This window comes from Canis aureus, chromosome 7 (genome assembly GCF_053574225.1).
Source record: "Canis aureus isolate CA01 chromosome 7, VMU_Caureus_v.1.0, whole genome shotgun sequence".
Lineage (NCBI taxonomy): Eukaryota > Metazoa > Chordata > Mammalia > Carnivora > Canidae > Canis > Canis aureus.
This window is the reverse complement of record NC_135617.1, coordinates 48,808,516-48,832,981: the sequence shown is the minus strand read 5'-3', so window position 1 is coordinate 48,832,981 and position 24,466 is coordinate 48,808,516. Positions and strand designations below refer to the sequence as shown.

The following is a 24,466-nucleotide window of genomic DNA, read 5'->3' as shown; positions in this document are numbered from 1 at the left end:
ACCTTTCTCTAACAACCTCCAGAACTGCTACTTGAAGAAAATCTGAATATAAACCAACATCTACCAAAAAATGATGCAAAGTCTTAAAGACTAAAATGGTGTCTGGGCAGCAGTCACACTATCCTATATGCTGATGAGAACCCTCTTTTATGCATCACACGTTTACGAGGACCACTGCCCTGCTAAAGTTGTTCCAGATAGAAATTCAGAACTTTAGTCCTCAGGGTTGGGGAGCTCCCTTATAAGGGCAGTACTTCTCAAATGACTGCATACATTTATATATTCAAACAGAATTATTAATTTTTCCTCTATTTCCCATAATATTATACATTCTTTTTTAGGGAAGCCACATTTTTCATAAAACTTATTGAAGGGGTTCATAGTAGTGTTAATAAATGTTTTTTTTCCATTGATTCATTACTTTTTCTGCTACCAGGACAAATCAGAACAGTATGGATTCCAGAAACAATCTTGGAAAACCACATGAAAATTTATATCTTGGGGCACTTGGGTTACTCAGTTGGTTACGAGACTCTTGATTTCGGCTCAGGTCATGATCTCGGGGGCGCTGGGCATGGAGCCTGCTTAACATTTTCTCTCTCTCTCCTTCTGTCCCTCCCCACCTCTCCCTTTTAAGAAAATTCTATCTTAATCTGGCTCAATAATTTTTACGATGTTAGTTTCAAATGGAACTACTCATTAATTAGCAATAATTTATCAATGTGAAAAAGAAAAAAGAAAGCATTTTGGGGCACCTGGCTGGCTCAGTTGGCGAAACAATTCAATTCTTGATCTCAGGGTTGTGAGTTCAAGCCCTACGCTGAGGGTAGAGATTACTTAAAAATAAAATCTTTAAAAAAAAAATTCAACTAATTCAGGAACTTCAGATGTAGAAAAAGAAATCCTCATGAAAAACAAGTAGAAGAGTCTTCTATGCATGGATTATTAGTTTTCAGGCCATATACAATGAAGTTCATTCGTGATTCCCTTAAAGAGTACAAAACTGGGGCACCTGGGTGGCTCAGTGGTTGAGCGTCTGCCTTTGGCTTGGGTTGTGATCCCAGGGTCCTGGGATCAAGTCCTGCATCAGGCTCCCTGCAGGGAGCTTGCTTCTCCTTCTGCCTGTGTCTCTGCCTCTCTCTGTGTGTCTCTCATGAATAAATAAATAAAATTTAAAAAAAAGGAGTACAAAACTGAGCAAAACAGTCCAGGCCTTTGTACCTGAGTGCAAGTGCTGCACGATAATCTGAATAAAATTTAACAGTAATGACTTTCCTCCTCTATTGGTTCCTAAAAAAATAAAATGACACACCACCCCACTTGTTTGTGATCAGGCTATTTTTAGCATTTATATGACAGTCCTAATAAATAAAGTCAGGCTGTTAGTGTTAATATTAGTTTAAATCTATTTCTCTCTTTTTTTTTTTTTTAAAAAAAAAGGATCCAGTGAAAAACAGTATGATGATACATTCTAAGTTGCCAAAATGGAAAGCTGAAACTCAAACACAGTTTCTTCAACCAAGGCAAATATTTGCTCTGCTAAAAGAAAACAAGACTTCAAGCAGAAATGTCCCTCCTGTCTTTTGAGAATTTTTTTTTATTAAATTAGCAAATATTTATTGTTCAGCAACAAACAGAACAGCCACAAGGCCTTTATTAAGCAATATACAGTAAAGCAAGGCATTTTATTTAGGCCTATGAATCTTTCAAATGACTCTATGTGTGCATTTGGAATAGACCATGAAAACTGTTTATTTTACAATGTGAGCAATATGGAGAGCAAGTTTACTGGACCAAATTTTCATACTACTATTTGTTTACTGCTCACTCAAATAGCAGAATTTGACTTCAAATACATTGTAGATCATCTCAGTATCCGTAATTGCATTCTGGGAAATATTTTACTAGGTATTGTCAGTGAAGTCTAACCACCGACTTACTCTAACTTCTATTACAGTAGAACTAGTATTTCAGGAACTTCTAATAAGATACTGAAAGACATTTTTTTTCTTAAGATTTTAAAAAAAGTAATCTCTGCATCCAACGTGGGGCTTAAAGTCACTACCCCAAGATGAAGAGCTGTGAGCTCCACTAACTGAGCTGGCCAGGTGCCCTGAGAGTGAAAGACATTTTATTTATTTATTTATTTATTTATTTATTTATTTATTTATTTAGTAAATATATTTTTCTATTGTTGTTTGATTTGCCAACGTAGAGTATAACACCCAGTGCTCATCCCGTTAAGTGCTCCCCTCAGTGCCCATCATTTTAATTGTCCATTTCTAAGTATCCTGAAAAACACTCTAAAACAGTAATGGCCAGCATTTTACTGAGCACACTACATGCTTCCCACACAGTATCTTCTTAAATCCTAACAACAATTGCATGATCTGGATATTAACATTAACCCCATTTACAGCCAAGAAAATGGAGACAGAGAGAAGTTACCTGACTTACCAGAGGTTGCCCAGCTAATGTTGCATCTGAGACTCAAACCAAGGTGGCCTGACCCCAGGGACTGCATTGTAGTTGCCATATTAGATCATTTGTGCTTTGTATGCAGTTCAGGTTTCATGAACTCAAAACAGTCATGTGATTTCACCCAAAATGGCTCAAATACCATGACAGTCAATAAATAGTAGGTCTTAACTTCTTAAACATTTCTCCAATCTCTGACAAACTGCTTTTGTATTTACCTAGGGTTTCTCTTAAGTGGAAATAGAGATTTAAGAAAGGCAAAATGATAAGTGAATCTTAACTCTAAGGACATCCTTTTACTCCCTTCTCTTGGCTGAGGATCTTGTTACTTTCTTTTGATTAGCATTTCCTTCCATTTTGCTCTGCATTATCCATAACACAACCCATATTTTCCCACCCCCAACACCTGGTGGGTCTCAACAAATCTCAGTTCCGTGGGGGAAGTTTCCTTCTAATTCTTTAAAATAAAGAAACAGGTGTTATCTTTCTCCAAGACTGATTCCTAATGACCTGATGGCCTGCTTATTTTAATTGCACCCAAATCATCAGCCTGTGTGCCTTTAATACAAAGGGGTCATTGCAGTGACTAAAATAAGTCAAGCAATTGGAACTGCAGAAGAGTGCCTGGGATTCCCAGCATGGTGGGAATTTAGCGAAACACATTTAGTGACTTTGGACAATCGTGCATATTTTAACTGCTCTGAGGTTTAAACAATCACAAGGGTCTGACTTCAGGCTACTAGTCTGTGCATTTTTTTTACCTGAAAGTGCCTTTCCCCATTTTCACATTGCTTGTTTGGCTCAATTTGCAGTTAGAGAAAGAAAGCCACTAAAACAGGCTACTTTGAGCAGGTTTATCATGCAAAAAGAAAAATACGTACAGTTGCTAACTTAGATGACTGCATGTGTTGTGAGAGGGAGGTGGATGTTTTGCTTTGTTTATAAAGCTCACCATCACTATTTATTAAGCTGCCCTGTTCTTCTCAGACTTATATTAAAAGCAATGAATGGGCCAAATTCTTATTAAAAAAAGAATATTCTTGGGGTGCCTGGTGGCTCCTTTGGTTGGCTGATTCCTGGTTTCAGCTCAGGTCGTGATATCAGGGTCCTGAGATCAAGCCTCATGTTGGGCTCCTCGCTCAGCAGAGTCTGCTTATCCCTCTCCATCTGCTCCTCACCCACCCCTCGTGCTCTCCCTCTTTCTCAAATAAATAAATAAATAAAATATTCTAAAAAATGAATATTCTCTTGAGATCAATGTCTGCCAATACAGTTGCATACAGTCCTCACACATTTGTCTGTAATTGAGGCAGTTTGATTATTTCTCAACCAGCAATAAATACCACTCAAATTTACATAGGGTTCTATCATAGGATAGGGCTCTATGATTTCAAAACTCAGCGACACGTATTTTCAAAACTGTCACTATGATATAGGATTAAAAGAAATCTAACCACATCAAATCAGAGCTTTACTCAAAACTATTTATAAAGGGTGGTTACAAAGTCATGCTAATTAGCAGTATCTGTGTGCTCCCTTTCTTTTTCAAAGTAATAAAGCATATTGTCACTATTTACTAAGCTGCCTTTTCCATGTTTTCCTATACTTCTTTCTTGTTGATGTTTGAAAGCCACTCTACTGTGGGGTAGTAGCCAGACACTTCACAGTCCCCTATGCTTTTAATGTATTCCAAAAAGCAGGCTATAGCATTATAAAGGAGGTAGATCTGTATATAAACAACTTTAACACCTGGCAAAAAGTGAAACAATTTAATAGAAATTTGCTTGGAAACAAAAACATTCAGTTATTTAAAATCTAGCTTAATTTAGCCAGGTTATTAAGAAACAAAGCACTAAATCTATACATTTAAAAATTACCACATCATGTTTAAAACACATATCCTTTCCCTATTAACTTGTGGGTGTAGATATGTTGAGGTTAGGGGCCTGGAAAGGAGTAGCTGTTAATAAAACATAACTATGGGTATGCCTAAAAAGATGGACGGGGGTCAGATCATGTCCATTGTTTCAGAGGAAGAAGAGACTCAGGACAGTACATGATTTGTTTATACACCATAAAATGGTACAAAATATGTGGCTAACATCCAAGTCTCAAGATGTTTTTGCATCATCTCTTCTATTGCATGGATCTATTATCATTGTGTAAACAGAAAACAAATATTTTAGTATCAACTGTACTCTGGTCCTAATTCCAAACATTTATAAGCAGGCAAAGTTACAAAATAACTTCAGTGATGTATCAGCTCCTTTATAAACTTGGAAATTCTAAGTTTAGAAACTGTCCTTTCGGGTACAAAATTAAATCTCTGCCAAACCAGGAAAACAGGTACCAATTTAATTTGTTTTTAAATTCTTCCAGAGAATGGTATTTCATAATCTTGTCAGCACTGTACTCTCCTGGCTCATGGTCCTTGTAGTTGGAGATGCTCTCATTACATACTTCCATTTTGCTGTAATAATGGCACCCTTCTTCAGATTACCGGAGGAAGTTAGAAAAATTAGGTCACCCTCAGGATTTTTCCTCTCTACATAATTTGTAAGGAGGCATAATAGTGAGGTAGAATGAGATCTGGATCAAATCTGGATCCAACTCCACTACATACTAGTTTTGGGGAGCACAGGCAAGCCCCTTCACTGTACATGTTCTTCCCACTCAAAAACTGTATGTTTTAAGCCTAGCTGGAAGATCTTTCTTTCTTTCTTTCTTTCTTTCTTTCTTTCTTTCTTTCTTTCTTTCTTTCTTTCTTTCTTTCTTTCTTTCGTCTTAAGTACATTTTACTGATTTTCTTGATTGCTGGAGGTACTTCATTGGAAAGACTTATAGGCATTTCAAAGGAAGGCACATATGAATACAGAATAAATACATGTGAATAACCAGAAAATATTAATGGCATTAATATTAGCTGTAAGACCTACTGGTGGTAGTAAGACATTGCTACTACACAAATTCTCTGTCTCTTTCTCAGAAGAATGACTAGAAGAAGTCCATGAGTTTGTATGTATTCTTTCAGAAAATCTTAAAATTTTCTATAATGAATGATTTTTATCAGAAAAGGCACGAGTAACTGTTACTTTCCTAAAGGATATATGTTTGGGATATATATTGACCTGGTTCCTTTTTTTTTTTAAACTTCAGAAAATATTTGCTAAGCTCAAAAAGAACCGAACTATGGTTAATGACACTGGCACATATCTGAAATTATTAACCAAGACAAGCTCCACCTGCCATCTTGCCCTCATCACTGACTTACTTCACCAAACTGACCACCCATAGTCAACTCCTCAAGAAATATCAGACTCTAAAAGTACAGAATATTTGTCTTGCTAATTTAGGAAATCTTCAGTGCTAATTCTGAAATGTTGGTATCAGTTTTGGTGAAAAAAATCCAGCATTTTCCTATAGTTGAATAAACTTCACAAATAAAATGCGTTTATTTTCCTGTAATAAGGAGGCACAGAAATTGTGCCAAACTTGGAAAACAGAAGTCATGCAAATACATTCCTCAGGCATGAATGCTCTTCTCTCGCAAAAATTTCTTAGGCAGGCCTTTTGCTGTCATTGGTTTTCATCAGCTTTTGTGATTCCAGAGCACTGACATGAGGAGTGAAGCATTGTGCGGTGTAAATCATAATATTTAACAATAAATAAATTACACTTCTACAGCAACCTTTGAAAATTAATTTTGGATGGTCCCACACAATCCGCTTGATTTGTGTTTCTTGCTTTTGGCACATATTAGTACAAGCTTAGTTATGTACCTTCCATAGCTCTGCTCTAAAATACACTGCAATAGCGCATTAGACCTGTCACAGAGAGTCTGCAGTAAGAGTCTGATGACTTAATGTAAATAGTCCAAAATAGTCAATAAAAGTTCATCAAAGTATGTCATATAAACTTCTGTTTCCAGAACCCCACTCATTGCCCACAGCTTTCTGAGGGAGCTGTGGTGAGGGCTGGGTGCCTATAAAACTCTCTGGAACTATAAACTCTGCGTGAGTCGCAGACAGGTCAGAAACTATCGTTTTTTTCCCTTGAGTCATCTCCAGAAAAAAACACAGTATCACCAACACCACTGCTTCCTTTTTAGAAAGAATATAGCTCTCTCTTTGCCATAGCAGTATGTAAATGAGCAGTTAATGCTGACTTACACGATAACTCAAAATATTTACTCACATACAGATTAGACTTAGCCAAGGCATAAAATTAGTATTAGCAATTCACATACATGGAGGCAAAAAAAGCACTTTGTTTGGAAAGCCGGGCTGATCTTCCCAGGGACTGATTTGGTAAGGATAAGTCTGGGCTACAGGGAGGCAGATGGCTGTTAACAATGTACAGATTAGCCTTGCCTGGTCTGGCACTCAGATGTCGAAGGAACCTGAATTCTTTTCAAATCCCTCCTTTTGCTTCTGAAGCATAACAAATGAATGGAAACACTATTAGCAGAAATCTTTGTTCAGGTAAAGACTCGGAGAACAACTGGGGAAAATGTATTGCCCAGACAACAAACCACATGCCCCTACCTGCTGGGATCTCAGAATGGCGGCATCAATCTCCTCCACCTTTTGAGTGATGGTGTCGCTCACCAGTCGGTAGCGGTCATTGTCCTCGGCCACCATTTTTTCAAGTCCCTCCCTTGCCCTCCATGGGACCAGCTCCAGTAAAGCACTGCTCACTTCATTAAGGGAGTCTAATAAGGCTTTGCTGTTCTTAGCTTCCTTTTTCAGTTCCTGAGAGCAGAATTAAGAAAACATACAAATCTGGGGGTAATGCTTAAGAGTTTGAACAGGCTTTTCCTTTTACTGTCCTTGGCACTAAAGTCCTCTGCAGGAGAATAATGCCAGGCATTGGCTCCTGTGTTTCAGTTAAGTTTAGGAACCTTTGTTCCTTAAAGCTATTTTGTAAAAAGGGAAGTGTTTCCTGAGGAGTTCCAAAGAACAAGTCATTGGTCAACATAGCAAAGATTCTATCTTTGAACTTTAATACAAATGTTTAAAATTTGGGAAATAAAACCAAGCAAGTTAACGTGTATTATTCTTTGCTTTCTGATAACCTCTAAGTAAGCAGGTATCAGAAAAGTGAAATAGAGTAAAGAGTGAAGTCCAAGAGTAAAGTCCAAGCTAGAACTGAAGTGACCCTCAAAATGAGAACATATTGGCTTTAAATCATCCCAGTTGAATCATTACAGGCTCTGTGAACCTGACCTCCCCAACTCCTTTTCATCCACATGTGATCATACTTCAGGGCTGATAAAAACAGAGGCTATCTCTGAAAAAAAGAAGAATCATCATGATAGAATAACACTTTTGCAATATAATTAGAAAGGCTACCTCATGCTATGCATCTATCTTAGAGAGATATTGTTAATTCTAAGCAAATGCTGTATCCCTCTAAAACAATCATTTTCCTTTTTTAAATTTTCCTCCTTTCCATTTTCATCATTCTGTCTCTTGTGCTATAAACTATACTCTCAACCAGAAGACTCTGGAAACAAATTACAATATGCTATTTTCATCTTTGGACTCCTTAAAGTTTTAAGCAATTGATCTGCAGCCAATTTCTGTTGGGTCCCCACCCATCAAGGCATCCTTCAGTGTATTAGTAACAACATGAGACCATCTCTCTAAGAGATAACAAATAGATTCAAAATGCATAAATCCGAGCATACTTTCTGTCTCGCTTGAGCTTGGCTTGCTGCTTCTCCTGTCAGAACCTGAGTCTCATAGGAAAGTAATTCCACCTCCACTTTGTCCAGCCAGGTGCAGAGCTCTTCGCGTGTGGCGTGCAGCCGCCTTGCAAGCTGCAGTGCCTGCTCCAGAGTTTTGGCAACATCCGTGCTCAATTTTGTGATATCTTTGTACCTTGCTTTAATGGCCTCCAACTTATCTTGAATTATTAAAACTTCATCACCTAAAATGTCAAAGGCATGTTATATCTCAAGAAAGGAAAGAAAAGGCAAAGGGAGGATAGAGTTTCTTTAGATATTATTGTATACTGATGAGATTTTTCTATGGTAAGAAAAAAAAAAAAAAAGAGCATTTTCCCAAAGATGATCTGACCCAAGAGAAGCCTTTTTCCCAATTTTAATCTTTTCCCCCAGGATTTCTGGCAAATCTCAACAGCTCTGAAAATACAAATATAAAATTGGAAAGGGCTACAGTGCCTTCAGTTATGTGAAAGCATCATCTTTGCATCTAACTATATGGTGCTTTCAGTTTTTCAAGCATAGGGGCTAAACACCACTCAGGTTCAAATATTGACTTTGTGGCTTGTTACCATGTATAAAATAACCTCTCTGGGCCCTTGTTTACTCAACTTTACATAGGGATAAGAACAGAATCCACCTCATCAGGTTATGATAAAAATTCAATGAGCTTATTTGCGAAGTGTTTAGAACAATGCCTGGCATACGTGTATGTATGGATGGACACGTGTGTACGTGGTACATATGTGTGTTGTGTGCATGTGTATACATATTAAAAATAACACACTCATCTGTACTATTTCAACAGATCCTCAGTCGCCTCTACCTCATTTGCAGACACACAGAGAAACTGTGTCCTAGGCTTCAGACTCCTAGTCCGAGGTTCTAGATACTACGTCAAATTCCTCCAATTCATAGTGAACATTACTCGCCCATACCACAATATGGTGCTGAACTGGACACAGGTATAGTGAAAACAAGTTAGTCTGTATCTGTTTTCTTAGTGAGTTTAAGCATGGAAAAATGAAGCCTGGGGGTGGGTAGGCATGGAGTGTGTGTTTCGAAATGCCAACAACCTTAAAATTTTAAAAATCTGTTTACAACCTATGCACGCATGTAGAACAACTGCCTCCCTCAGTGGAAAACCAACGTAACTCTGCTGTGGGCTTCTCTGAGCATCTCCTATGCCACAGTGCTTTGTGTTATGAGTAATACACGCCACTTCCATTAAGAACCCCAGTGAGATCATGAGAAAAAAAGTGAGATCATATTCCAAAACGCTCTTGGATCAGTCTTCAAAGCATTCTGCAGAATGAAGTCTTGGAGTGGCCCCAAAATTATAAAATATTTTGTTTTTCCCCTCTCCCTAAAATATTTAGAAAGCAATGCAAAATGCTAACAGTAATGATGAGTTGATTTGAAAGATTCTCACCTGTTGTTTGTTTCAGTAGTTCTAAACCATTTAGTAATGCCTGATCGACATTTTGTTTTCTGAGTAGGATGTCCTCTTGCAGAACCTAAAACACAGGTACCATTTTTATATGTGTGTGTGTGTGTGGAAATTTAAATAACAATTAGCTTTGGTTAACCTTAGAGAACTCTGTGTTTCATAGAGATTTGAGTAAACACCTCCCATTTTCAACTAGCCATTCCTGTTGCCTTGCTTACCCCTCTTCTTTACACTATCATGGCCCATGTCTCATGTTCAGCTATCCTAACCCATACATTCTCCTTTTCAGAAAATGGCCTATGAAGTCCAGTGAAGATACTGGACTACTGGTTAATTAGAGGTCTTTGTAAACAATCATAAAGTAACAAAGAAAAAGTGAAGAGTCTGGCTACTGGACAAATTTAATCTGTATACACAGGCTAAGTCTTTTTTGAATATAGCAATTCACCTAAATCGCAAGAACATAAATAATATAAAAATAAGGAAGACAAAGAAAATAATGACAACTGAAATGAAAAAAAAAAAAAAAAAAAAAAGAAAGAAATAAAAATACCCGAAGTTCAGACTGCTGCTTCCAAAGCCCCTCAGTGCTGTAATCCTGGACTGAGAGCTTGCTCAGTTTGTCATGTACTTCGTTCAGCCAATTCATCAGCTCAACTTCATCTTCCCCAAAAATCTTAGCATTACATAAGGCCTGCTGGAGGAGCTCAGACCTGCTGTGACTTTTCTCTTGCATCTCAATGTACCACACTTGAGAGGAGTCTAATTTATTTTGCACCATATCTTTATCCTCCCTGGAGCTCAAAACCTTTAAGGATTGGCCAATGCTAACAGCCTGGTGTAAATGTTTATTGTGATGGATGATGTCATCTTCTAAAGCCTAAAATAAAGTTTAAAAAAAAGAGAAACAGAAAGGATGGACAAATAAAAATGAAAACATAAACAGAACGAAAGAATGACATTTGAAATGGGCTTAGTTTGCAATCATGCATAACACAATAGTGCATAACTCAAATTTATGACATAAAACCATGGAGGAGACGGAAAACTGAATCTTACTAATGTGCAAAGGGTGTCTTACTTTGTGCTGTGTAATTTGTTCTTCAAGTTTAGATGCTTGGGTTCCTATGGGCTCACAATTCGCCAGCTTCTTTTCTATGGTTGTAAGCCACTCATTCAATGGTTCTAGGGTTTCATGAAATTGCTGTGCTACCACCGAGATACCTTCCAACTGACGATTCCTATACATGTGCCAAGATAAAGGTCATTTAGGGATGAAGAATGTGTGAAATATTCAACAAGAATCTTTACTCATGCTCCTGCATATGAGACATTTTTTTTGTGAAAAACATCTAAGGTTAGAGTTAAGATGTTCCACGTTTCAAGGACATGCTAAAGTAATTTTCCCATTAAATAAAATTAAAAGTGAACCAGAGACCAACCCCAAGTACCTAAATCTTATGAAACTCTTAAGAAATCTGGTTATAATACTTAAAAAATAATAGCTGTTTAATAATAATAGCAATGTTATAAAAACAATAGCAGAAATAATGACAATAAAAGTAACAATTATGGAACACATATTCTGCACTAAGCCCTGTTCAAAGTGTTAAATAAATACATTCATTAACTTCAATAAGAGCACCAGTTGCTGCGACTGCCTTAATCAACTCATCAAAACTGGATTACCCACCCTCCATGGAATGAACAGGGATTCCTACCTAAGTAGTGCATCAAGTATATCCTCCCCCGTCCCAAGTACAGTGTCAGATATATTTCCCAATAGCAACAGTTAGTATTTATGGATTAAAATATCACAAAAGAAGAGAAATATGCTCCAGGTCTCTAACCCTTCATAAACGTTTTATGTCTAAACATCTTAGCCTTCCATCTACTTTGTTTCTTGGCTAACTCCTACTCCTTTAAGACACAGCTTAGCTGTCATTTCCTTGCCCCCAGACTAGGTTCTTTCTATCATATGCTTCCACAACACCCTATGTTTTTGCTCTGAAACATCACTTTGTCATTACTTTTCAATGGCTATCAAGCTCTACTAGACCATGCCCTGAGGGCAGAGATGATCTGTCCAGTTCACCTCTGTAACCCAAGGTCTCGCTCTGTGCCTGATTCACGGCAGGCAAGCAGTTACTGTGTAATAAATAGATGAATTACTCCTGGAGAACTATTTTTCTTAAAATAAAGAGTTGAAATTTGGTGACTACAAGACCTTACCATTGGAGGAATGAACAGTGAGGCACCACAGCCCTTGCTGCCTGTTTACATACATGGTAAACATAGGAAAATGACAATTTGGAGAAAAGCATTACCAAAATGCAAACTATTAGCATGAAAGCCTTTGCTACTCTTTCAGAAGACCGGAAGTATTTAAGTTACCTCGTTTCAGCTTTATTAAGTAATGCCTCCCATCTACTATCCAAGAGACTCAGCTGTTTCAAAATCTTCACTTTATCCGCAGGTTCTGCTGTTGCAGCAATTTTTTCTCCTTCTCGTTTGATTACCTCCACAGTAGATTTGCGGTCATCTAACAATCTTTGGAGAAGCTTGAGACAGAACATTAAACACCAAAATTAAAAGGGGGGCAGGGAGGGCAAAAGAAACTGTTAACATCATGGAAAACACAGTCTAAGTACTTTTGATATGCGACAAGAATACATATTTTGTATAGATTCACGTAAAAAAGATTTTAAAAATAACCCATTTTGTTTAGTGATTCATTGCTATCATGTCAGACATTGTGACTGGGGCTTTTCAAGCTAATATCGGTAAGGCCATAAGCCATTCATTATTAATTTTTTTATATAAAATAATGAGAAGGTGCTGCTCAAGGATAACTCTACTCCACTTGAAGTACAAGATCCCCGCTACTGTAATGAAATGGGAATACCCTAAACATTCAACAGTCACCTGTCCTACTAAGACAAGTAAGATTACTATAAATCACTAATGTTTTCCAAACTTTTCCCATGTTAAACAAACCATTAGAGACAGGGAGACTGAGACTCAGATCAAGTTCACAAACTGATGAGGCTAAAACTAGAGGCTCCTGCCTCTCTGTAGGTGGAACTAGCTCCTAAAATCCTTCATGAGGCTGAAAAAAGAGCCTCTAAATACCATTTCCAAAAGGAACAGAGGATGGAACAAGTCAGAAATCCTTGAAGCTGGCTAAATAAGACCAGTATTTCAGGATTTAGCAGCAGCAAAAAAAAAAAAAAAAAAAAAAAATCCAATTTAATTCTAAGCAAACATCTCAAAAAAGCCAGGAATGGAATGTTTGACAGAAGTAGCCAGAACTCAGGATTACCTTGCTCTAACCTAATCAGAATGATTATTTCATGAGCAAGTGCTAAGTACAGGCACTGTGTTAATAGCAGTGAGGAAATCACAGGTATATGAAATGCTAAATACTTCTTCACTGCCTCCTTAATCTGATCCTGACTGATAGTTAAGGATTAGAGAAATCTACAGCTACCCTGAGGCAACAAGCTAAAAGAGTATCCTCTCACTTTCATTTTGGGACCACCAAGTCAGATGGTAAGAGGAACATGTTTACAAAGAAAGGGAAGAAATGCAAACTCTCTTGTTGTAGGTTACAGTCATTATAAAATCAAGGCACAACAGGTGGTTTAGGCAGTAAAGAGAACTAATTAAATGGATTACTTCTGATAAACTTGAATTGCAAAGGCTCTAGCAATTAAGAAAATCAAAGTCAACAAATACATTTTGTTGGCCAACATAGTTCATTGACTTAAGGGAGAATGACAAAGGTTTAAATTACATTACATACTGAATGGTAGCAGTACATTATAATATATTATACTTATTAAACACACATTACTTTGTTACATATTATATATTACACATATATTATTTAAAAATCATGCAAATGCAATGTGTTTCCTATTTTGTTTCTGTAATCCTTATCTCTAAATCTATTTCTAAAAGGTTAATTTTCAGTATACTAGAATCTTCAAAGAATTTTTAGAGATGGTACTGAATGTCGAAACTAAATTAAACCTCTTAATCCTTTCCCTTCTTTTTAAATTTCCACATAGGAAAAATCTTACCAATGTGCTGTGTGCTGGGCCCCTCCCACATGCCATTTCAAGTCATGGCTGAGAAATTAGTACTGAAAATATCACTAAATGCTTCTTAATTGACCAACACCATCAGGAGCACAGAATTTTTTAAAATATGTTATTATCCCTTTAACAGATGTGTCTTTCTTTCCAACTTGGTCCCATATTAGTTGTGTCAAAAGACACAATAGCATACACCTTAGTATGTAAGAATCAAATATTTGGGGGGGGGGGGGGCGCCTGGGTGACTCAGTGGTTGAGCATCTGCCTTCGGCTCAGGTTGTAATCCCAGGGTCCTGGGATCAAGTCCCACATCAGGCTTCCCACAAGGAGCCTGCTTCTCCCCCTGCCTAGGTCTCTGCTTCTCTTTCTGTGTCTCTCATGAATAAACAAATAAAATCTTTTAAAAAAAATCAAATTTTTGCTTCTTTAGCATAGGCCGAGTCACAAAACACTGCCTGTATTTAATCTATAAATAAGGAATGAGAAATACAAGCTTCTAGTTATGGAATGAATAAGTCACAGGGATGAAAGGCACAGCATACGGAATACAGTTAATGGTACTGTAATAGCATTAAGGCAATTTCATATAAACTGGTTTAATATATAAGGGAATAAGGATACTAAAAAAAAAAAGGATATTTCTGCCAAAATCACCTTTTTAGTGAGTGAAGTTTTCCTTGACTACCCTATTTCAAACTGCACACATATACAACCCCAACTCCACTCCAGCACTTCCTGTCCTCCATCCTTGCTCTGTTACTTCCTAATTCTTATCTCCCACCTCTGCTTTATTTTTCACTTGCAAACTTATCACAGCTTAGTTTACTGTCTCTTCCTCTTCCTCCCTGTCCACAAAACCTTAAACTCAAAGAGGAACTTTCATCTTTTCTAGTCAGTGATTATCTCCAGCACCTGAAAGTGTCGGACCCATGGCAGATGTTCAGTAAATATTTGTTGCATGACTAAAAAATAATTTCTAGAGCATCAGTGGCCAGTCAACTAGAATATCCTGTTAATTCAAAGAGAGTTGCAAGGTAAATTTCTACTGTCATTATAGTGATTTAACATGAAACACAACACAAAAGGATCACTGACTTACCTTTTGCTCTTGTATCTGGGCCTTCACCACTTTGAACTCAGCCGACGGAGGCTTCTGATTGGCTACAAGCTCCTCAGTGTCCACCATCCAGCTGAGCAGGGACTCCAGGGCATCCTGGAATCGCCCACAGTGCAGCAGGGCCTCCTGCAGCTGGGCTGCACGCTGAGCCACCTGCAAAGTTTCAGTTGCGCCAACTTATTTACTTGTTCCATGACAAATGAAATTTGCCCACCAGCCACCACTTTTCATGCTCATCTTCCCATCTGGTCACAAATTTTTCTTTTCCTTTTCACTTAAAATCTGCCCAAAGCATTGACATGACTGTGGTAGAAGGGAGTCAAAGTGTATCAAATGAGCCAAGCAGAAAAGGTATCCATCCCAAACAGTAGTGTAAAAGGTGAAATCTTTGAGATTTTGGAAATACCAAATACATTTGTGATTGGAACGAATAATTCAAATATTTTAAGGTTACTGAAAGAAACAATGCCTAATTCATTTTTATCAATATCCTTTTGATTCATTTTTTTATTTCCTACTGATGACTATTTTAAAAGACTACGTTTAGAAAAAACCTATTAGAGTAGAGAGAAACAGATTTATATTTTGCTAGGCAAAATACCTGTAAAGTATCCGATTAAATTCAGCTAGCTCCAAGTCCTGGAGTCCTTTCTGACAAACCAGGGGCCTTTGTATTCTAGTAAATGGAGTCTCTGTGTCCTACATAGAGATATCCTATTGCCCTTCTCACAGATCTTTTCCTTTAGGATTGAAAAAGTAGTTGGTGAGATATTTTAAGCACTATGGAATATATTTACACCTGACACTACATTTCAGTGGTGTTTGAAGAGCACTCCAATATGAATCAGACTTTATAGAATGATAAATGTACTTTTGAGATCTGGCAACAATTGCTTAAGATTTCAAAGCAGAGAAAACTACAAGAACAAAAACCACCACCACTAGATAAGCACTGCCATCCTATACAATGTTCTGATAATTTATGTCATGTGAAGGGCTGCCATTATGTTTCAGCATTATCCCCGTAAGGTATCAGGAGCATTATTTTCCAGTGTTTTCTCCCATGGACATTTAGAAAAAGGTGGAATCTACATCTCATAAGTAAAATAATATTTAGAGTTAATAGCCTATGGCGAGGGTGGTAAACCCTCAGTCCAAGGCCGACAGAGACATAGTCGTATTCACCTGCACAGCGTGACCTATTATACAGTGTGAAATTAGTTACCAACATTTGAAAATTATGTTTCACAGAAAAAGTGAGATTTCCAAGTCCCTTTGAAAGTAAGTAAACAATTTGACAACATTGAATCTAGATCCCTACGTGGGATGATGTGCCAGAGCTAAGTACCGATTGATTGTACCTTTAAAGGTGTGTGAGCTCCCTCAACACAAGGTCATGGATCATGGGCCGCCTGCCATCACACCGGCACAACTGTGTCTCTATCAAAGTCAAGATAGTGATAGAGAGAGGTTCTATTTCACTCAACTCACTTCTCTCATTTATGTTGCCTACTGACCTCCTGTGGGCATCTGAGTTTTGGCCATCTAATTTATAGCAATATAAAAAAAGTAAGCATGTTCAGGGAAGTTTAGCTACTATAAATATGATTAGTTGTCACAAGAAATGTTAGAGAAGAATAATCAACAGATATGATAACAAAGGAAAAAAAAAAACCAAAGGAGATGGAAAAATTACCTTCTTATTGAGAGTCTTCCAGCGTGCATTGACATCATCCAGGTCATGCTCTAAACCCTGTGTGCTGGTGCCTTTAGCAGCACTCTGAATAAGGCCTTGACCTAACCAGTTTACATCTTGCTGTTTAACCTGCAAAGGTTCAATCTCTTCTTTTTGGAATGCCTGCAATTAGAAGAGAAATAATTTATATAAATTATCTATCTTAATACAAATGTTGTGTAATTATCAGCTATCCATTATTACAGGTAAAAATAATTTCTGTTATCTATTCATATGTCACAGCCACCTTATGAATAACAGTAAGAAACTAAACTAAATGCAAATTCATAATATTATCAAAACCACTCAGGAATTTGAAAGAATGATATTCTAAGTACCTTTAATCAGATTACCTATAAAACCAAAAAAAAAGAGTTTATCTGTCCTCTCCCTATTGCTTCATTAGCATAACACTATTTTCCATCATTCCAATTTAACTCTAGTAAAAAAAAAAAAAAAGGTATGGAAAATGCAAAGGAGCAAAATGATAAGATGGGCCCAAGAGCTCTACTGGGCAAGGAGCCTTATCAGCTCCTCTATGGACACCTGCTGCTAGCTGGCAACTGTTGAAGTTTGAGACCCAAATTGGAAATGAAGATCAATAACAAGATGTTGAGGTGAGCCAAGAGGCCAATCTATAGTTTGCCAGTTGGGCCAAAATACAGAGAGAGGAAATGAGAAAAGATGTAGGCAGACACTGTAATAGTATGGATCCCTACCCATCCAGCCCCCTAAAAGCCTTGCAAGTGCACAGACCTCATCCCATGGATTTGCTCACACATGTCACCCAGCACAGCAACTCTGGTTACTCTGGTCGCTGCTTGAACCGCCAGCCATTTGCTAGAGCTCTCCTTCCTCTTCTCAGCTCTGTCCAACTTACAGTCCTCAAATGCCTGTCACTGGCAAAAAATCTCATGTGCTGGAGTAAAATCCAAGTTCCATGAAAGCAGAAATTTCTGTTTTCCTTATAGTGGTTCTATGTCCTGGACCTACCATGGTACCTAGCAATAATTATTTGTCAAATGAGTTTCAGTAGAGAAAAACTATATTTACATTTTGGTGTGGATGACATTAACCCCACAAAGGGATAGTACTGATGATACATCAACTCTCATAGAGATACAAATGTTTTATATAGAGAGCCTAAAGGATGCCATAAAGAAAATAAATTAATTTAACCAAGGAAGGAAAGTTTCAGCTAGATATTAAGACAAGACAAGGTTTTGGAGTTTGAGTCATTATACTATCGGGCACAATAGATCAATAGTACAAGTAAATGGACAGTTAACAGAACATACGAAAACATTAAAAAGGCAAATAACAAAATAGTACTTAAAAAATTATAGCCATAGTATGGAAAGTAATTTTTAAAGATGTAGAGGCTACAGCAGAAACTCTCCAGACTCTGGCCTAAGGCATGGCATGCAAGATAGCCCTGTGTTATTGCATAAATGAGTAAATTAGGAATAGCAAACAAATAAATGATCATTTCCCTTAGAAGTCTCCTCTCAGCTAAAAGTCCAAGTTTCTTCTTCTACATAAAATCCTTACAGACAATTTCCACACTGGCTAATTGTTTCTATATAACAGTACTAAATATAAACAGTCAATTACACATGACCCAAGAAATAAGAACTCAAATCATTGAGGAAAAAAAAAGTAAGCTTTTATAATTTTAAAAAAGGTATTAAAAGTTACCTAATAAGTCAATACAAAGTTGCAGCAAGGCGGTGAAAATAGAATTTGGCACTACCATTCTACTTCTTTTCTATACCACTTCTAGGAACTAATAGCTATGGATATGTTTTACTACTTACAGAAAAAAAGTTGGGAACGGTAGAAAACTGCTACATTCTTAATTCCAGGAATTTGCCAGGGAAAAATTCTACTCTCTCTCTCTCAGATATGTTCAGGACAAAAAAACCTGATATAATGTTCTAGTAAATTGCTTTAACCTCTGATCTTGGTTTTAAAGAAACTAATTTTAGGGTTGCACATCAGAGTAGCTCTGGGTGAGTTTGTGGTAATTATCTAAAGTGCTACAAAAAATATACTGTGGGTTAAAAAAAAGAGAACTACTGAGGAATCTGTATATTCCTAAGAGCTTAACTGCTTTATACAAAAGAAACTGCTAAATCCTTTACACAAAGAAAGTACTTTTAAGCTTTTAACCTAGTATGCCATTTAACACATGCATCAGAAAAGGGTAACACTGACTGGAGTGATTAGTTCATAGGCTGGGAAGAGGACCTGTTCTGATACTGTCCAAATTCCTTATCTCTCAGTGGTAACAAATACTTAGGAAGAGAGACTTTTCCCCTAATCTAACCCATAAGCACACCAACACAAAGCTTAAAATAAAATAAAATTACCTCTGAGGCAAAGTTTACCAGAAGAGCTTAGTAAAAATACCAAAATAGCTGAACTTCAATCTGAGTGGGAAGAAAATAATCACAGGCTTGACAAACAACCTCTACTTATGACAAGGCTGTACCCTTTACTTTCTTACCTCATTCACCACTCACAAAAAGTTAGGAGCTATAATGACTACAAAATACAGCACAACTTCTCTACTTCCACATTCAGAGCTTGTGAGAGCAGATTTTCAGCACGTTTTAAATGTCCTTAATTTGAGCAGACTACTTTGCAGACCACAGCAATATAAATACTGTGTGCTTGTACCTTCATGACCAGGCCTGTTCAACCTTAATAAATCCACAAAAACTACCCTTAAGTGGTAGTGTCTTAAACCACAATTTGTGTAAAAGCCTAATGTTAACATAAATTCACAGAGGGGGCAGTCTAAACGCAGGGAAACAGCCACTGCCTGCCCAGTTAACAGGACTCTTAAACAGCTGGGAATAATCATTCTTCTAAAAGGCACCTGGGTGGCTCAGTGGTTAGATGTCTGCCTTTGGCTCAGGTTGTGATCCTGGGGTCCTGGGATCGAGTCCTGCCACTCAGGTGAACTGGAGAAGCAGGAGAAGCCTGCTTCTCCCTCTGCCTATGTCTCTGCCTCTCTCTCTGTGTCTCTCATGAATAAATAAGTAAAAAATTTTTTAAAGGTGCCTAAATTAATTTGTTGTAATGATCAACTTATCAATACCTGGCATCTTGCAAGGTACCAGCAAATCCCCAAAACAGAAGACAGAATTTGAGCATTATTCGAGACACTAGTGACCACTCTAAAACAGAAACACAAACTACTGGCATTACAGAGTTTCACGTTCCCGTTAATTACCTGAACTAACTGAAAGCCATTACAGACTGGGCCCAACATTCCAGCCTGGGCCCTTGCTTTTCTGGGAGCTGCTTGCTTTCTTACTGGTATGAATTTCGGGGAACACTTCATATGGACCACGTCCATCTCCTGGGCAGAAAGGGGTGCCTCCACTTCCTCTTTAGATGCTAGGTTGGATTCTTCTGGATCATATGGTGTCAACAGTGTCACATTTTTTACTAAACTTGTGCTACCGCAATCTGCATCATTTCCCTCCAGATCTGTGAGAGAGAGGTGTAAAACCTCAGAAGAAACTTCCATCAGTTCCCCACTTGGTGCTGTGACTTGCGATCTTCCTGGTCCATATGTTTTTCCTCCTCCAGTGTTAGAAATACACTGGCTTTCTCCATCTCCCAGTGTATTTAATGGATCACACTTAATGGTGCTCTCTTTCAAATCATTCTGCAGGCAATTTTCACTACGGCTTTCCCCTTGACCATTTACACATTTTATTTCCTCTAGAGGAGGAACATCATGTAAAATCATTTTGAAATTTTCATCAGGGTGGGCACTCCTACATGAAAGCAAAGGGATTTTCTGTTCACTAATGGAATAAACGGAAAAAAACGGTCTGTATTGCTCTGCTATATGAATATCTTCAGCAGAAGACAAGCTTCTAATTCTTGACTGGTCTCCAATTAAAATGCCCTGTTTTTCTTCCCTCTCTGCTGGAGGGCTACATAAACCAGAGTCATCCTCCTCCGACGTTAGAGAATTAGTACCCCATCTGCACTTGCTGGCCTTGGTAACAGCATCTGACATATCAGTAGGTTCAACAAAAGAGCTTTCACTTTTGTTTGCATAATCCATAAAATTGGCTGGGACAAACATTCGCCATGACCGTCTATGTTCTTTCTTTTCTGCATGGGATTTGGCTTTGGGTAATCCTGTGGTTCGAATGATATCACTGTTTAGCTTGAGTGCATCAAAGATCATCTTTTCATCTAGTTTGTTAGCTTCACGACCTCTCAGCTCAAATACACTGGAAGAAGCAAGGGCACCGTTAGAGCATAAAGAGCTAACATCCAGTGTTCTGTGACTGTAGGGTAAAGTCCGATCTGTAAAATGCCTGGAAGACAGGCTGCCCTTTGAACCAGAGTCTATCTGTTCGTTTAGTCTAACAGTATCATAGATTGACCGCTGTGGGACATAACAGTCTTCGATATTTAGGTCCTCTTCTTCTTCACCTTTCCCCACACATGGGGGATTCTGACGTAAACAGTCCGGTCTGCTGAGTGGCTTCCCCATTTTGTAAATAGTTAAAACAAATATTGCAGCTCTTGACACAGAAAATAAGAAATAAGGTAAAGCATACTTTCGAAAAAGTATACTTCTGATCAGAGCTATGAAGTGTCCTCAGCATAAAGACATATGCTCAAATAATACAGGCCGTGATAGATGAGGTGTTTAAGGTATCATCATCAGTGTGTCACTCTAAATGCAACTAGCCTTTTACCTGGTTTTTAAAATGAGTCTAAAAAATAAAGTGCATCAAGAACACAGAACAGAATCTCCTTCCTCCTGCCCTTCCCCCCCACTCCCCCAAGGTCCCTATCACACACTCCAAAACACAGAAAAGGAAAAAACAAAAACAACCAAACCAAAACAAACACACACTTAACAGTGGCTCAAACAGTCAAAACATTCCGTTGTCAGTCCATTTCCCTTTTTAGTCTAATTTTGCATCTGAGATTTCCAGGTTAACATTTCCAAATGAGCAAGCATTTTTAACAGGCTGAACGTTAGTATCGGCAGAACTCTTGTTTAACTGTAATCCACTTAACGATGGCTTGCACAACTCCATCTCCTTTATAAATAAACCATGCTTCAGAAACTTAAAAGACAAACACAGTGACCACGTATTGTTCAGATCAAGGCACAAAATAAATCTTCAGAGCAAAATAAGTTGTCTAATGCTGTTAAGAAAGTTAGTATCTTCTTTTACTTTTTTTGGGTGCAGCTATAAATAATCTTGATTCGAAAGGCAGTTTTTCTTCCCATATTAAGCTTCTTTGAGGCTACCCAAAGGGGGGTAAAAAAACACTTTTGGACAGCCAAGCCAGGATAATCCAGCAACCGTTTAAGGTAAACAGAAATCACGGTGTACTATAAACTCCCCTTAAAAAAAAAAAAAAAGCCATTTCCAGAGTCTTATCTGATCTTCCTTAAGGCTTATTCCACCTGAGGAAACTGCAGCAGAGAAGAGCTCCGGGTTTCCTCTAAGGCACAAGCAGCGCAATTCACATTCAGCTGAAAACCGAGACTACGCTAGCCTTTGAGACTGACCCACTGTGGCCGCGGGGTGGCTTTCATTTCAGCTATAGCTGGAGAGAGGCAGAGGTGGCCGGTGGGGGGGGGGGGGGGGGGCGGGGACCCTGCGCTGTCCCCAGCTCCTCGGGGCAGTGCGGTCCCCGCAGGCATCCTCCCGCGCCCGCGCCCGCGCCCCCAGCGCCGCCCTCTCTCCCCGGGCGACCCGGCTCCGCTCCCGCGCCGCCCGCCCGCCCGAGCAGCGCTACCGCTCGGCTGCTTCGCCCGCCCGGACTTCACTTCGCCGTCATCCTTTCTTGGACTCCCGGCCCCTCGCGGGAGCAGGCGAGCGGCTTCAGGGGGAGGTACCGAGAGGCCGGGAGGCTGCCGCGCAACAGCTTGGCGGTGACATCAGCGCGCATCAGACCCAGCGCTGGGACGGGGAGGGGACGGGCGGCTCGGCTTCAGAGGTCCCCCGAAATCCCACCAACTACGTGGTTCAAAATGGGGAGGGATCCGAAGGGCTTGCGGCGGCGGAACTTGACACCAAGCGATCGCTGAAGCAATCCTTTGGCCGACGCCCCGCCACCGTGCTCATTTGAATATTAAATGGGGGGGTGGGGGGAACTACACAGGTCCCTATCCTTAGCTGAAACCACACCCTCACAGGCTGCAGTTGCAGACTCCGCTTCAGTAGCATTTGCGATGCAAAGTGCGGATCACTTTGAGTCCAGTGTTGAGTCCTTCCTTTTTAAAAACCCAAGTTCAAGTCTAACTGTTCTCCAGAGTAAATTATTCCTGTGGGCCCAGCCCTGAGCACTGCTGACATGAGTATCAGTAGTTACTAACACACAAGTCCCCCGGAGCTTAATGCAAGGCCCAGGCAAAAATAAGTGCAGCCAGGCACTCTGGATATTTAATAAACAAAATCACATCCGCAGATTGTTATCTCCTGGACGCTCTTTCAAAACACTGTTTGAAAATACATTCAGCAAGACAAACCTTAACCATTGTGAGAAAAATTAAGTTTTATTTAAATAAATAAAATCCATCCATTCTTTATTTTACAAAATAAGCAACACTACCATTGTAGCAGATAGAGTTATAAGTAAAGGCAGATTATTTTTCTCAATCTCGCAAAATAATAATCATTTGAACAGAAATAAGACTGTGCTGACCTGAGTTGAAGGCAGTTCTAGTAAAAAAAAAAAAAAAATTAACAACCTTACATACTTTCTCTGATAATTTTGCAGAAAAGATGTGGCAGGGAACTTTTGCACTTTTAATGAGAAAATATTATTCCAAAATTATTTTTATAGACAAGAACTGAATTAAAAAAAAAAACTATCTCCAACCAGAACTCTATAGGTAATAACACACCCATTCAACAATTATTTGATGCAATTCAGTATATTAAGTAGGGAAAAGAAAAATACATATATATAGCTATCTATAAAGAAAAATATTTGTAAAAAAATACCTATCATAGGCAGGAAGTAAAATATTTCAACAAGCACTTGATCCTATGGTACTGAGCAGAGTGTCTGCTCTAAGGTGCTAATAATAAGGAAAAAGTGCACACAGTTACTATGTTTGAACAGTAGACTGGGCACTAGGCTGAGGATCGTGAGGGACCAAGGGTTTTACTCACAACTGCCCCTATCCTGATATGTAAGACTGGAAAGCTACTTATTCATGGCAATATTAATATTCAAGTTTCCATGAAATGTGGATGAGTACCTTTGATCCTCATAGAACTTTTCATAAGAATGGCCCAAATTCACCTTAGACTGTAACTTTGAATCATCATCACAAAATTGTTTTGGCTTTATGTAAAGCTAAGAAAAACAATGTGTAATCTTCACATTTGAGGTGGATAGTCTATTTTTAGACTTTAGACTTTAAACTACATATATAATTCATTCATAAATTCAAGCATTCATCAAAAACTGCTCACTATCTACCAAACACCATAGTAAGCACTGGTAAAACACTGGTGCACAGAGATTCAGCACCACTGTCCTTATATAACTTACAGTACAGTAGAGAATATGGATGAAGAAAGGGCACAATATATAGCTTGAAAGTAAGGAGTGCTATGGAAAAGTGCCCTTTGGTGGTTATGTTTGAATATAACCCGTTTATTCAATAATGGAATACCTATTTTTTTAAACTAATTTCAACTACTTCTACAAATTATAATCCTAATAATTTGATTCAAGTTAAATGTGAACTATTAATATTATACTGGTATTTATGACAACTATATACATACACATATTTGTGTATGCATATCTATCTATCATCTATCTATCTATCTATCTATCTATCTAT

At 38.3% G+C, this 24,466-nt stretch overlaps 1 protein-coding gene across 29 annotated transcripts in view; it reads right to left on the bottom strand.

The window, feature by feature from the left end:
• The window catches only part of DST (dystonin), a 480,488-nt gene that overhangs the window by 57,970 nt on the left and 398,052 nt on the right, over positions 1-24,466 (bottom strand). For 23 of the 29 annotated variants that reach the window (XM_077903540.1, XM_077903549.1, XM_077903545.1 and 20 more), the window contains 8 exons: positions 16,567-16,728; positions 14,853-15,023; positions 12,048-12,214; positions 10,735-10,894; positions 10,207-10,533; positions 9,636-9,720; positions 8,168-8,409; positions 7,023-7,229 (listed from right to left, as the gene is read on the bottom strand). In XM_077903540.1, the coding sequence (XP_077759666.1) occupies positions 7,023-7,229; positions 8,168-8,409; positions 9,636-9,720; positions 10,207-10,533; positions 10,735-10,894; positions 12,048-12,214; positions 14,853-15,023; positions 16,567-16,728 (1,521 nt within the window). The remainder of the gene's footprint in view (positions 1-7,022; positions 7,230-8,167; positions 8,410-9,635; positions 9,721-10,206; positions 10,534-10,734; positions 10,895-12,047; positions 12,215-14,852; positions 15,024-16,566; positions 16,729-24,466) is intronic. The other 6 variants (XM_077903552.1, XM_077903554.1, XM_077903568.1 and 3 more) reach the window with 1 other exon arrangement.